The 15,454-nt window shown below is 35.6% G+C and overlaps 2 protein-coding genes across 3 annotated transcripts in view; both read right to left on the reverse strand.

The window, feature by feature from the left end:
• The window catches only part of GSTs2 (glutathione S-transferase sigma 2), a 469,518-nt gene that overhangs the window by 371,325 nt on the left and 82,739 nt on the right, over window positions 1-15,454 (reverse strand). The window lies entirely within an intron of this gene.
• On the reverse strand, window positions 2,801-14,113 carry nmd (no mitochondrial derivative). 2 transcript variants are annotated; one of them, XM_028173463.2, is made up of 8 exons: window positions 13,781-14,113; window positions 12,564-12,660; window positions 12,156-12,300; window positions 11,358-11,525; window positions 11,059-11,187; window positions 10,080-10,219; window positions 8,485-8,616; window positions 2,801-7,486 (listed from the first exon to the last, which is right to left on the reverse strand). In XM_028173463.2, the coding sequence occupies exons 1-8, from the start codon at window positions 13,948-13,950 to the stop codon at window positions 7,331-7,333; spliced, it is 1,137 nt and encodes a 378-aa protein (XP_028029264.2). In that variant the 5' UTR covers window positions 13,951-14,113; the 3' UTR covers window positions 2,801-7,330. The 2 variants fall into 2 exon arrangements, with proteins under 2 accessions (XP_028029264.2, XP_028029263.2); XM_028173462.2 differs by having other exon boundaries at window positions 12,564-12,672; window positions 13,781-14,112.

The raw sequence follows: 15,454 nt of genomic DNA on the forward strand, positions 1-15,454 counted from the left end.
CATTCAAACGATGTCCTGTTTTTCTTCGATATGCCCGAAGCCCTAAGTCTTCATTTAATACCCTTTTCACCGTGGTTCTGCTTAACCCCATCTGAAGGGCCAACAGTTTCTGCTTACGTTTGGGATTTCTTTGAATTCGCGCCTTCACAGCTTTTATCACTGCTGGAGTTCTAACAGACCGAGGGCGACCACTTCTTGACCTGTCATCTACACTAGAGTCTTCATTGTGTCGTTTGATGGTACGATAAACGAATCTTTTGGTTATATTAAAATTTTTCAGTATGTTAAAGATTTGAATTGGCGCGTAACCGCAACGATGCAACGCAATAACAACACGGTCTTCTTTAAGCGTCCACTCCATATTTAAAAATGAGTAAAATTCTAAAAGTTATACATTTTTATTTTCATGAACAATTCGAAATTCGAATTCAATAAACTTTTTTGTGGCCAGCATTCTAAAAGAAAAGTTTTTACTGTGTGACAATACTTATGACCTGACTAGGTAGAACAAAGGATATTTGACAGATACCTGAATCTCGCTTAGAACTTAATCAAGATAAGCTTGCATATATACAAGTACAGTCGGTCAACCGAAAAATTTCACCCGCTCGGTGAAAGATCTTCCCTTTGTCGTAATCATCCCAAAAGTGCTTGACGTCATACGTGACGTGTTAAGGAAAAAAATAGTATCATTACTCACAACTCTGTCATCACTATCTTCACATTGTAAAACAATTTTATATGTATTAATTGAAAAGCACTTGACTGATTACATTTATTAGGGTTCTTTCAATTTACATTGTCATGATTCTATGAATGGAAAGTTCTGGATAATATGTCGTTCGTCGTAGCCGTTGATCAACATAAAAAGTCTAAATTGTCAAAAGCCAAATTGTCAACATCTTTAACGATCCACATTGTACTGGTGTTGTGCCTTGAAACGTAGTGTAGGAAAGCAGGGGCGATCATTCCAGCGGCATATGGTAAGAAAGATCTCTGGAAAAATTGGATAAACATAGCGATTCCAAATAGCATGGATTAACTATGCTCCAGTAGAGAACGTGTGATGATAAAAATGAAGGGATAATCTCGAACAATTCAGAGCACTCCCCATGGAACATACGGTGCCAAACACAAACAGAGCACTCCCCTCATTGTACTAATGTTATGCATTGAAAGGTGGTGTAGGAAAGAGGGGGCGATCATTCCAACGACATATGGTAAGAAAGATCTCTGGAAAAATTGGATAAACGTAGCGATTCCAAATAGCATGGATAAATTATGCTCCAGTAGAGAACATGTGATGGTAAAAATGAAGGGATCATCTCGAATAATTCAGAGCACTCCCCATGGAACATATGGCGCAAAACACAGAGCCGAAGTCCCTTCATAGAATGAAAAGTTTCAAACGATTGTTGTAATTTGCAACTTTTATTTTACGCCAAAGAATACATTAAGAAAAAAGGCTTCTTCGCTATACGCCACAAGCCCCGGGAGTCTGCGAGTTTGGACAGCATTCACAGCTGTCCGGACAATGTTCCGGCACCCATAACACAGAAGAAAACATTTTTATTTATTGCTTAGATGGGTGGACGAACTTACAGCCCACCTAGTGTTAAGTGGTTACTGGAGCTCATAGACATCTACAACGTAAATGCGCCACCCACTTTGAGATATAAGTTCTAAGGTCTCAGAATAGTTACAACGGCTGCAACGGCAGAAATAGGCAGGGTGTTAGGTAATACCTACCCGTGCGGACTCAAAAGAGGTCCTACCACCAGTAATTACGCAAATTACAATTTTGCGGGTTTTGATTTTTATTACACGATTGTATTCCTTCACCGTGGAAGACAATCGTGAACATTTATTGAGTACGTATTTCATTAAAAAAATTGGTACCCACCTGCAGGATTGGAACACCGGTGCATGGCCCGATACGATAGCACCGGACGTCTTATCCTTTAGTCCACGACGATTTCACCGATCTATGGCTAAGTTAAAAGTGCAATATGAAAACACGTGTTCTTTTTGTTAGCTCTCTTTGAACATTTGAATTTACTTCGAAAATTATCGCCGCAGACAAAAACCAACCAACGGAAACCACCGTATTTAATCGTTGCAAATTAAAACACAAATTCTTTCGCATTTATTTTATTATCATCCATAAATACACAATAATTATTGCCTTTGTCTTTTGCTTTATAAGAGCGTATCGTCGCTGACCTCTAGAATAAATTATTAACCGAAAATTGTGAAAAAACGATTTGATCTGTTATGCTATTTATTTTTATTGGATACATGGACAAACGGTAGTCCCGCCTAATGTACATCGTGAACGGCGCTACCTTCTATGAGGGTAAGAGTTCGAATCGTCAATCTAAACTAACCCACAGACACAGCCCAATGAGTTTTTCGCCGGATCTTCTCAGTGGATTGCAATTCCAATCCGGTAGTCGATTCTGCGAAACACTGCTCTAGCTAGGGCCAGTGTTCGCACATTCTCTCAGGTAGAGGCCGTGAGCTCACCTACCCATCTGGTCCGCGTAGCTGGAATAGCGGGAATAGGCCATCCGTCCGAGCGTAGCAGCCCTAGGCTATCAGCGAATAAGAAGGGAAAAAAACAAAAACAGACAAAATAGGGAAGGTACTGTTTCAAACTTAGAATCTCTTGATTCAAACAAGCCTACGACTTAGTGACAGGTAGATTATGTCATCAGTAGGTTTTTTTAAGAATAATGAGTTTGGTGCCATTCTTATTTATTAGATTACGAATAATAGCAGTTTAATAATTAACTATGTGGTAACATCATGTCTTTATTTACAATAAAAACAATAAATTCACAAGTTTTTTTTTTTTAATATCGACAAAAATTATCTTAAGTAATTCTTGTGCAAGCCTCACTCGAACGTAATGTAGTGTTGTGATTTTGGGGAAGCTTAAACATAATTTAAGTTTTTCGAGAATATCTTAGAAACTATCGACACTCACAACACTAATTTTATCGACTAATTCTAATACCGATTACTTCATAACAACCACCGCACACAGACACAGCCTACACCTACGCAAAATGAACGTACATACACAAATACATACTACATCTACGATACATACGATACATAAATTCGTTAAGCTATGTTTTTTTTTTAGTCAGCTGCCATTTTGTTTAACTCTTTCATAACGATAAAAGTAGATGATATACAAGGCATGATTTAGACAAGAGGCATTATGGACACTGCAACCATGAACTTTTGCTAGACAACCACCTACATTTCCTACAATGAATTTGTTTATACCAAGTATCTTTTTTCGACATTATTCTTATTCTAATTCTTTTATGACACTATTCGTTGTTCAATATACACTATTTAATAAAACACAAAACTGAATTTGGAACTATAGATTATAGTTTTTATTCCGGTTGGGGAGGAGAGGGGGAGAGGGGGGAGGGGGAGGGGAGGCGGGGAGGGACAGGAGAGGGGGAGTGGGAAGGGGAGGAGGGGGGGAGAGTAGAGAAGGAAGAACCATTTTCAAGAATCCAATATTCTAAGAGGCTGGAACCGTTTAGAGCGCACACTGTACATACAACTGCAGAGTCATAACGTCGTATAGTCCATATATATAGTATTTAACATTTCAGTTTTCACGTCACAAATAAAAGTACACTTAGAACTATCGTCACTGAAAGCAGTCAACCGCGTAATTTGTCGTTCTTCTTTCATTTTCGTGCCTTGTATTTGCGATTTAGTAATTCGCTGTAATTTTTATATACAATAATAATCCATAATCGAGATGAGTTGGAGGTTTCTTTAGTAGGAAATGACGGTTCTCTTACCCATAGCACTGGAAGGTAGATCGATATGACGACTTCGTGCGTGCTCATAAAACAACATCCTGCTCCCATTTTTTTAGTTGTTTTAAAGAATATAGGCGACTGGTTCCTGAGGATTCCCTCCTTATCTCCACCTATCCGATATTTCCTCTGTATATCTTTTAGATTGAGATGATCAAGAGATCATAAAGAGATATATAAGCCTTTTGATCACATTCTTCATCGCTAACCAAAACGATAACTTTTTTAAAATTTCAATTAAATTATCATAAGCATTAAAATGGCAACGTACAAAAAAAAACATTTAACTTTGAGTTTGCGTCTCGTTAAGAGAAAAATTGTGATGTTTCATCTTAACTTTATGTTACTGTATACAAATCATGAAGCTAAGGATCGCAGCAGATGGAGGGAAATCGTACAGGAGAAACTGATGCAGCGGGGGAGTCACGACCCTCAGTGATGATGAAAACGACGCGAGGAGGAGGATACAAATAATATGATAAATTCTGACCATGGCGACTATCTCTTGAATATCAAATTTGTAACTTTATCCATTTCCAAAATTCAGGCTACAATTAAACAAAACAATGCTACGCAACTAACTGCTTACATAATATATTATATTATATTGGTCAAGCGAATACTACAGTTTTTAGTCAGTTTTAATGTCATCGTACATATTATTTCCGTATATGCTAAAAGTTGAACAAAGCTTTTTTAACAAGTTGTTTAACAAAGCTTTAATAACTATAGCATTTCCATTCTAAAAAATACCCTCTGACATTTCAAATATTTCATGACGCAACATTGTGGCAAACAATAACATATTACTGTATGGACTGTATCGGTTATATGAAAAATCGTGTGTAATAAAAAAAAATCTGGAATCGATCGATTTTTAATAATCAAAATATAGATACAGATAATCTTAGACCACAAGTCTGTCTGTCTGTCAACGCTGTCAACTGTCAAACAGTACTTCTTAGATTAGCTATACTACACAGACTACACTACATGTATGGAGGGTAAAAGTAAGGCGCACCATCTTGTATGAGGGATAAGGTGAAAAATTGTCCACCTGTAAACGGAAAGTTATTGTTGGGAGACTCACCGAAATAGCGCTAGTATAGAAAGTGGAAGTTATATGAATATAGCAGTTTTAAACAGAATCAAGTGCGCTGGGCTGAGAAATTTAATATTTTTCTTCACTTGTGCAGTTAAAAACTATGAATATTAAAAACTATATATATAAGTATTTAAAATCTCAACTAGGAAATGTTTCTTTCCTTATTAATTTAGTATCCTATTCTAGTAGTCTACGACGTTATTTTTTAAATCTCTCCACTTGCTACCATAGCAGCACCATAGCACTAACTTAGTTAGCTCCCTCTCAACACTTTTTAATACACTGAGATGTTATTCCTTACTCCTACCCTCCATAACTATATGGAATCGTTTGGAACGTTTTTTTCTAAAGTTATGGCAACACTCAACACAAAAATAATTACAGTAAATACTTCAACTCAAATTTATAAAAACAATTATATCAAAAAGCATGTACATATATTATAATATATAAAAGCCAACAAATGCACACAGTATACAGAATAGAACGTCTAGTTATCGAATGTTTTGTCTGTCATTGACACTGTCTGATATGTGCGAGCAAGATTCAAACAAAACATTCAATATGAATCCGACCACAAATAAACTTCAACAATTTTATTGATATAAATATATCTAACGAACCACTGGACCATAGAGGTTATTTTGATAAATTCTTATTTTACATTATAAATATTTCGTATATCATCAACATGTTCATAATAATCAATAAACATATATAAATATCTGTTCTCGGTTAAAACTTTAAACAAACTACCAACAACTTTGATTTATTAAAACTGTTTATTTACTTCCAATAATTTTAGCATTGTTCTTGTTACAAAGAAGGGTTGATTTTTTCTTTACTAACTAGAATGAAAAGATTTTTCAGCCATCACCCTCCATTAAGATTTATTGTGCACAGTCAACAGACAGTCAAACGTGAACACCCGTGAACACATGTTATATCCGTAACTATAGCTTCACTTCAAGGGTGATATGTAACGCATCCAACCCACAAACCCAATGTTCAACTTTTCATAAACATTGTTTATGGTTTTAATATAGGTTAACATAAGTTGTCATTTTTCAACTGAAATTAAAGTCGTAAAAAGAGTAAAAACTACACACGGATCCCTGTAAAAGGTTTTCGGATGAATTAGACGTGAGCTATGACCTTGATGTACACCACAGCATATATACATATCAGGGATTTCTTGAACACGCAATGTACAGCGAAGCCGACATTCACCGCGAAAGGTAGAGGGCGCGTCAATCATTTTGAAAATACAACGAAATCAATTTTACAAAACATTTCGGGCTTAATTTGGTTAATACACGTCGCGGGGATAAGTACTTTAAAGCTCTACTATATCCATGCGACATTCCGAGAAACTATACGTATTTTGAGTTTGACATATTGATAACTGGCTTTTAACTTTACTGTTCGGTCTAAATCTGTTGCATGATAAATAATACCTAATTATGGTTTTAATGTCCTAAACTGAAACAGGCAACGGGAAACTAACAATAAAGCCATGTAAGATTAACTCCCAGACGTATTCATTAAATTAATGCTATCTGTCAATCACCTTTTTTATGAGGATACGATAACATTTTAAAACATCAAACAAAACCGAATTATTTTAGCATCTTTCAACACCAACTTCAGTGTATGATGTTACTTCATGAGGCTAATGGTTCTATATGTGATTTATTTTAATTCGTGGCTAACTCGTTTATTCTCTGTACCACTATGAATTGCTAATTTAATTTATTCCATTATTTTTAAAATGATTCATTTTTTTAAATATTTGTTTGAGTTAATAACTCCGGGTAATTTTAATAATTCACAAAAACATTTCAATTACCTTCACTCTAACGTTTGCTTGCAAACGAATTTCAATTGTTTTAAATGTCATTCAAGTATTCTCGTTAATTCGTGGTCTCAACTATTAATCATTGCACCTTAAGGCAACTGTAGGTATTATTCACACTTCTGTGTAGAGATGATTGTGTAAATGACAAAAAACTATTCCTTTGGGTTTATGATAATTTACATATTATATATCGCGCATACATGTACGTGGGATCTTGGATCCGCGTCACTAATAAATAAACCAACTACAACATACAATAAGAGAATTGACATTACAAAAAAAAAAAACAGTGGTTCTCAAACTTTGAACAGCGTATTTAATATTTAACCATTCACATTTCCATTAATAGTAGGCAGCGGCTCGGCTCTGCCCCTGGCATTGCTGAAGTGGATGGGCGACGGTAACCACTCACCATCAGGTGGGCCATCTGCCTACAAGGGCACAAAAAAAGAAATTAACCTCTGAGGCACGAAACGGTAAGTCTATTAGGAAACAAACGAATAATGACGACGTCTAGTCGAGCTCTATCCTCACGTGTCCGGGCAGGGCGCCGCACTGTATCTTGGACTCCTTCAGTTTGTTGAGCGACAAACGCAAGTCCTCCATCGTGATGGGCCGGACCGCGTCCTGGTACTCGTCGTCCGACTCCGTACTCGACCGGTTCTCCTTCTGGAAGTTTAATTAAATTCACGATTATTAATCACTACATAGTATAAAACAAAGTCGCTTTCTCTGTCCCTATGTATGCTTAAATCTTTAAAACTACGCAACGGATTTTGATGCGGTTTTTTTTAATAGATAGAGTGATTGAATAGGAAGGTTTACATGTATAATAACATCCATTAAATAGTGGAGAAATCAATAATAAATAAATTACAGTTTCTGAAGCGAAGCGAGGGCGGGTCGCTAGTGTTTTTATAAAGTGTAATTGAATATGCAATTTCGAAAAGGGCACATCTCTGAAAATGTAAAATGTTCATAAAATGAAAAAAAACTGATTATTTTCTAAAGCAGTGTAAAATTTAAAATATTAACTTTTGAGATTTATTTTAGCAATTGAAAGTTACTGGAATTATTATAAAATGGGTGTAGGTAAGCCTCAAAACTACATGTATATGAAAAAACGTATTTGACGAAATATGCGACATGTGCCCTTTTCGAAATTGCATTCAATTTTATTTTTATTTTTTTTATTGCTTAGATGGGTGGACGAGCTCACAGCACTCCTGGTGTTAAGTGGTTACTGGAGCCCATAGACATCTACAGCGTAAATGCGCCACCCACCTTGAGATATAAGTTCTAAGTCTCAAGTATATTTACAACAGTCGCCCCACCCCTCAAACTGAAATGCATTACTGCTTCACGGCAGAAATAGGCAGAGTCGTGGTACCTACCCGCGCGGACTCACAAGAGATCCTACCACAAGTAATTACACAAATTATACTTTTAGAGGTTTGATTTTTATTACACGACGTTATTCCTTCTCTGTGGAAGTCAATTGTGAACATTTGCCAAGTACGTATTTCATTAGAAAAATTGGTACCCGCCTGCGGGATTCGAACACCGGTGCATCGCTACAAACGAATGTACTAGACCACGACGACCTCGAGTTTTTTTGCCACGTTTTTATAAAGTGTAATGATTGTTATGGTCGGCAGTGGACTGACCTGGTTCATCTCCTTGGCCAGCTCGTCCCTTGCGAGGTCCCGCACGCGGTACACGGCGGCGTGGCGGCACAGCTCGTGCAGGTCGGAGCCCGAGAAGCCGTCGGTCGCCGCCGCCAGCCGCCGGTACTCGATCTGGAACCGTGCCCGAACGTATTACTTCCACAATTCAATATCTCCAATATCTCCCAATACTTACAGTTGCCGGTTCAACATTTTCAGTAATTACTACACATTGCATTTCCTTGGTTTTTTTTTGCCTATCTGGCTGAGAGTCTTGAGAGGCTATATCAGCGTAACCTTAACTAGTAGGTGAGCTCACGCGGCTCCAACCTGACGACGTTGCTAACACTGGCCCTAGAAAGAGCAGTGCTTCGCAGAATCTACCATCGGATCGGAAACGCGACCCACTGAGAAGATCCGGCCAGAAACTCAGTGGGCTGTGTCCAAGGGTTTCCTTGGTGTATATGTTAACGGAAATGTATGTAATCCGTCATTGTATACAATTCCTAGGAAATGTATGTAATTCCGAAAATCGCACGGAAATGTGTGAAATAAATTATATTATACTTACACATTACACATTTCCTAGGAAATCTATACATTTCCTAAATAGCAATCGGAAATGTAAAACATTTAAGATATTGGTGGGTACGCGGGGACAGCGGGACGAGTCTTGCACTACGGTCAGTTGCCAACTTGCAATCCACTGGAACCGGCCAGGGATTTAAGAAGTGCCTTTGCAAGAAAAACTGTGCTACATCAAGATGTCTGTGTTTTAAAAATAAAGTATTATGTACTTCCAAATGCCATTCGAGCTTACCCTGCAAAAATAAATAGCTATATGGACTGACAAAGTATTATAATATAAAGATTTACTTTTATACTTTGACATTTATAATTACTTAATTATCAGACTGATTACTTGCCAAATGAAAATTTGATTTTATAAGAATAAATATAAGTTGATTTTGTGATACGTTAAAAGTTAATAGATAGTTGATTTTAGAAGTTTTAATTAGTAAGATAATATGAATATATTATTATTATTTTACGGTATGACTTACCCGATTGTCTCAACAAGTGTTATAATAAAAAATATTATTAACAACGTGTTTTATTACAGAAAGCATTTACTTTATACATTTCCTAATACGATATTGGAATTATATACAATTCCGAGGAAATTTATACATTTCCTAGGATATCTATGCATTAAATAGTTTTTCAAACAATATTTTATACATTTCCTAAATAGTATCGGAATTGTACACATTTCCTAGGATTTGTATACAATTCCTAGATTTCATACATTTCCGGTAACATATACGTAATTATCTTTCTCACAAAAAACTTGACCTCTTTTGACTCCGCACGAGTAGATACCACCACCCTACCCGTTTCTGCCATGAAGCAGTAATGCGTTTCGGTTTGAAGGGTGGGGTGAGTAACGACATTTACGTTGTAGATGCCTATGGGCTTCGGTAACGACTTAACCCCAGATGGGCTGTGAGCTATCCACCTATCTATGAAATAAATAAAAAAGGTTTGTCGATAATATTGCTTTGTTTGTTTTTTAAAATAAAAGATGCATTTACATCATCGGAAACCGGCTCGGATTGCAAGATGAGTTTGAGTATCCGTTCCCGCTGCGTCTCGCTGGGCATGGGCACGTGGAAGGTGGCGGGCATGCGGCGCTGGATGGCCTTGTCCAAGTCCTGGGGACGGTTCGTTGCACCTGGAACCAAAAACGACACCGTACACCCTCGCACGCCAAGGTATAAGCCGCGCCAATAAAGAAACGAATCGAAAATGGCGTCTATGTACCTGCACTGACAGATGGTAGGGTCAACAAATAAAAAGAAAGATAGTTTTATATTTTTATTTATACTTATTGTACACAAAAAAGAAAATACAATAAAAACAGATTTAAAAGAATGTCTAAATACTATGTACAAAGGCGAGCTTAACTCATTCATGAGTTTTCTTCCAGCAAACCATTAGCAGAGAGAAATACGATGTTATGTTTATTGTAAAAAAATATATGAATGAGAATTTATTTTCTTTCATTTCTCGAGATTCTTTTCCTCCTCAAAGTATTTAATAACGTTATACACGATTTCGCATGCATCACTGTGATACATATTATTTACCAGTCAGAACTGATATTTTTTTGCATGCAGTACACGACGTGTGCGACTAAATACAGCAATAGTTTAGAGTGAGAGCGCATGATCGCCGCTGCCATTTTAGATTCGTTTCTTTATTGGCGCGGCTTATACACACATTCATATAATGACTATATATCTGGTAGTGTAAGCTATTTAATAAATTATCAACAAATTTGGAAACTATTATTGAATATTTAACAATAAATGTTTCTTTTGTAATCTATACAAATCATAATCTGATTTTAGTTTTTTTTCTAGTACTTGAGAAAACGTTTTTATCACAGCACGATCAACGTATGATAAAAGAATCGCAAATAATTTAAAACTTTCCTACAATACCAATATATCTGTGAAATCTCAACCCGAATAACATATAACACACAAGTACAACACACAAAATCCTCACCCATAATAATGACTGTACAAGTAGGGTCCGTGATGAGTCCGTCCCACAATGACATAAATTGGGTCTTCATCATGGCAGTCGCTTCATGGTCGTGCTGAGTACGCGTACGTAAAAAGGATTCAATTTCATCTGTGAACAAAAAGAAACATAACCAACTTTAGCACAACATTAGTGTCAGACGTGAGATGTTTCTTTGTTACTTGATGAGATGTTTCTTTGTTACTTGATGAGATGTTTCTTTGTTACTTGACGAGATGTTTCTTTGTTACTTGATGATTTGTTCTTTGATGTTAACCTACCAATAAACACAATACAGGGTTGCAACTTCACCGCGAGGCTGAATACAGCGGCCGCTAGCTTTTGCGTCTCTCCATACCACTTGTCCGTCAACAACGACACGTCTAAGTTTATGAAGCTCATCTGTGCTTCCTTCGCGGTCGCTTTGGCTATGAGCGTCTTACCGCAACCTGAGAATCAAAGGGAAGAAAAATTATTAATACGTTTTACCTTCAAACACAAACAAACAAAGCGGTTTCTCATAGTGGGTTGTTAGTTTAACAACTTGATTGTCTAGATACTTTTCTTTTTTTTTACTACCTAACTGCCAGTAGCCTCGATGGTCTATTCTGGCTTCACCGACTGATAGGCGTGATCCCACTGAGAAGATCGGGCGACCGAAAACTCAGTAGGTCACATAATGTGACATTAGCACCAAGTGATGCATTCCACATTCAAAGAATTAATAAATAATTTTCCATCATCCATACAATAGTTGTGATGTGAGTATTAGTAACATCTACCAATCTAATAATAATATATTTTCATACCTAACCATACAGTACTGATTATTAACAAGATCTAATCTGTTATTGTAACAACTGTAATGTCTATCAGCAATAATTAGCGCTTTGTGGAATAGGACATATACAAGTTGTTGAGGCCTTAAGCTTCAAGGTGAATACTAATAATTGTCTTGATTTGTCTATGATCTTTGATTACCATATAAAGCCCAGAAGTCCTCTCATCCCAAGACTGATCTATTCCGATAAATAAAACGATTACATAATACTTGAAATAATTGCAAAATTTTATATTACCAGGAGGTCCATGTAAGAGCACTCCTTTGGGAGGCTGTGTGAGTCTGCTGTCGGCAAACAATTCTCTTTTCTGTATAGGCAAGATAACAGTCTCCCGAAGCTCTTGGATCAAGTTATCTAATCCAGCTATATCTTTCCAGCTTACCTGAAATATATGTTTTTTTTTATTAACAAAAGTTATCCTTTTTACCAAAATTACTTGTATAGTTATAATTTAAACTTTGCTCTGCTTTTCTTTATTGAGGATTCTTCTTGTCTAAGCTTACTCTTTATCAAAATGCATATTAGTTATTACGCTTGGAAGCTGGATCACCAAGAAGGAAATCCTGGAAATGCTTCTTCATGTAAATCATCAGCCCACCACAACCCCCAAGATTGTCTGACTAAGTAGATATCAATTATACTTACATTAATCTCATCTGGGATAACTAGTTGCGACGCTATGATCATTTCATGGTCCGTAAGTTTGTCCAAAGCAACTGTATGCTTGCCCCCAAGGCCTGCTCTGCAAGATACCCTTAACATACACGGGATGCACCATGACTCATCATTAATATTAAAAACATATACATAAATAAATACATAATTTATATACGAGTATATTTCTATGCAACCATGTTACTACTTTGAACAAATAGTTTTTATTGCAGAAAATTTAAATGAAATAACTAGATTCATTCCCATCTAAGGTAATAATATATTCATTTTATAATTATTTAATGAACAAAGGATGGGTCTCTGGCCAATTGAATCGGTTCCAATAAAATTGTTTACAATGCAACAACAATGATTTGATGTTTTGGTAATTCTATACATAATATTATTAGTAATTTCTTCAATACGATTTAAGAATATATATAATGCTATTTTTCAATACTCTATAAACTCACGGCAATTGATGAGTTTTACTTAGTATGAATGTATCTAACCAGAATAAACATATAATAACACCGACAATAATTCCACTAACATCAATATTATTTGTGGAGGTACAATATTTGTTGATCTAAATATATTGAAAAAAATATGCACTTTGTGATATAATGTGAATATTATGTTGACCAGTCATAACGGATAGGTTCTGTCTATATTAAGAGGTTGAATCGGAAGTTGATTGAACAATTTCTTCAAGGCAAACAGTGAATATGAGATTAACAAAGTTGGTATCGCTATAAAGTTAACTTAATTAAGTTAAGTTAACGTAACTTACAAAGAACATAATTAGTTAAAAAACGAATAATATATATCGAATAATATATATATCTAATTTATATTTTGTAGCAAAGCCAGATCTCTATTAACCACATTCTTTCAATGTTTTAAGAATAACTACAGCTTTTGTAGGAGTAGACTATTTAAGAGAACCAATCAAACTCAACAGACTGTACATATGGTAACTTTAATAGCAAAATAGTAGGTATGCTTATTGAACATTCAATTCTATTTTCAAACTTTTTCTACTGTTGAGGTTATGTGCAGTCTTGTATGGATAAAAAAAAGGACAATTTGAGTCTGATGTAAGTAAGTTATGTACATGCGTATTATATTTCGGAGTTAATTTTTTCTTTTTGCAAATATAAAGATTTTAAAGACAGATGACATTGTGTACAGCGATCGATACATACTTGCGTAACTGTTCCCGCGCTCGCTCCTCGGCCTTCTTCCGACTCTTGGAAGTGGGATCTATTTGGTTCACCAGCCACTTTATGGAGAAATAAGTCACTGCGGACACAAATGCGACCCTTATAGCCATTTGGAACACTTCGTTCCGAGTAAATGAGCCTTCCACCATCATTCCTGCACACTATAATAGTATTTTAATAAATATATAATATGGAAGCTGTAGCTTGCTCAAAGGTGCTTTTAATTTTAATTTAGTCCGAAATTGTTAAAGCAGAATCCCCGACCGTCACACATTTGTGAATTTTTGATAGACAAAGTCTAACTTTTTTATTAGTTTGACAACTAATACTAGGGCTGCAGAGGTAATTTCCCCATATTTATCTCCAAATCTCCCTAAAATATTTTTATCTCAATGGGGTTGGCCAGTTAAAGCTTTTCTCAGATGTCGCCAGCGTAGCTTGTTCCCTTGTCACAGAGAGCCGCCATTTTGTGTGTTTTGCGTTCGTGATATTTCGGCATTTTGTGACTTTGATACGGTTCTTATTACTTTCTAAGTAGTGCTAAACAGTTTTACAACATGTATTCCAACTGGATAGTTAAAGAATTAAAGGAGGAGTTGAGAAAACGTGTTGCATCTTTACGAAGAAAAAAAGTGGATTTTGTCGAAAGGTACAATGTTGATGTTTTATTTTAACTTAGAAAACTTCTCTCAAACTGTTTCCGGTAGCTATTATAATAATAATATTAAATTGTGTACCTTAGGAACTTTATTCCTTGTAGCATGTGCAAAAAGAATTGCTCATATTACACACATTACCTACCAACTAATGTATTATTTTGCTTTTTTCAGATTAGAGCTACATGACCAAACTTTTAATTTTGAAACAAAATGAAAAAAATGCTCTAGCAAAATATGCTAATATATATGATTTGCTAGTGGAACCATGCGGCATTTTCAATAGCCAAGAGCGCCCATATCTTGCTGCATCTCCTGATGGTGTGTTGGGCGAAGAAGCTATAATTGAAGTGAAATGTCCATACGCTAGCAGAAAACATGAAATAAATATAACAACGGTGCCTTACTTAGAACAATGTAACGGGATATTGTCTCAAAAAAAAACCTGCCCATATTATTATCAAATCCAAGGACAGTTATACTGCTCAGGCAAAACATACTGCAACTTGGTCATTTACACCTACAAGGACATCAAAGTGATTTATGTTGAAAAAGACAATAATTTTATAAATAATATGTTAAATAAATTAGATATCTTTTATGAAAATATTTTCAAAGAAGCATTGTATGAAAAACATCTGTATTATAACTATACACACTTGTCGAAATACAAAATCAGGAATATTTTTAATTATTTTTATTGACAATTCCTTCTCTAATATTACATAAGTAACTTCTCTACTTTTTGTTTCTTCAGAAACTGGTTTCATATTCCATGAAAATATAGATGGTACAGCACCTTTCTTCAAATATTTATGTTAATGTTTGACACCTACAACACAAAGAATAACATTTAAATATACTATCACAAGGAAACCTGACCATAGTTTCAAAATATTTGTTATTGCAATGGATGCAGCGATTTAGATAGAACTTTCAATAGTAACAGCTGATAATGAAATACAGCTCATGAGGAATGTGTTTCCTCCAGTCTGATTTT

This window comes from Bombyx mandarina, chromosome 03 (genome assembly GCF_030267445.1).
Source record: "Bombyx mandarina strain Sakado chromosome 03, ASM3026744v2".
Taxonomy (NCBI): Eukaryota; Metazoa; Arthropoda; class Insecta; order Lepidoptera; family Bombycidae; genus Bombyx; species Bombyx mandarina.

Excerpts from the sequence above, each read along its gene's own strand:
- nmd (XM_028173462.2), bottom strand. The coding sequence starts at position 13,950 with ATGATGGTGGAAGGCTCATTTACTCGGAACGAAGTGTTCCAAATGGCT. Across the intron at positions 12,301-12,563 it reads TTATCCCAGATGAGATTAAT|GTAAGCTGGAAAGATATAGC; the intron begins GTAAGTATAATT and ends CATATATTTCAG. Across the intron at positions 10,220-11,058 it reads TTGTACAGTCATTATTATGG|GTGCAACGAACCGTCCCCAG; the intron begins GTGAGGATTTTG and ends TTTTGGTTCCAG.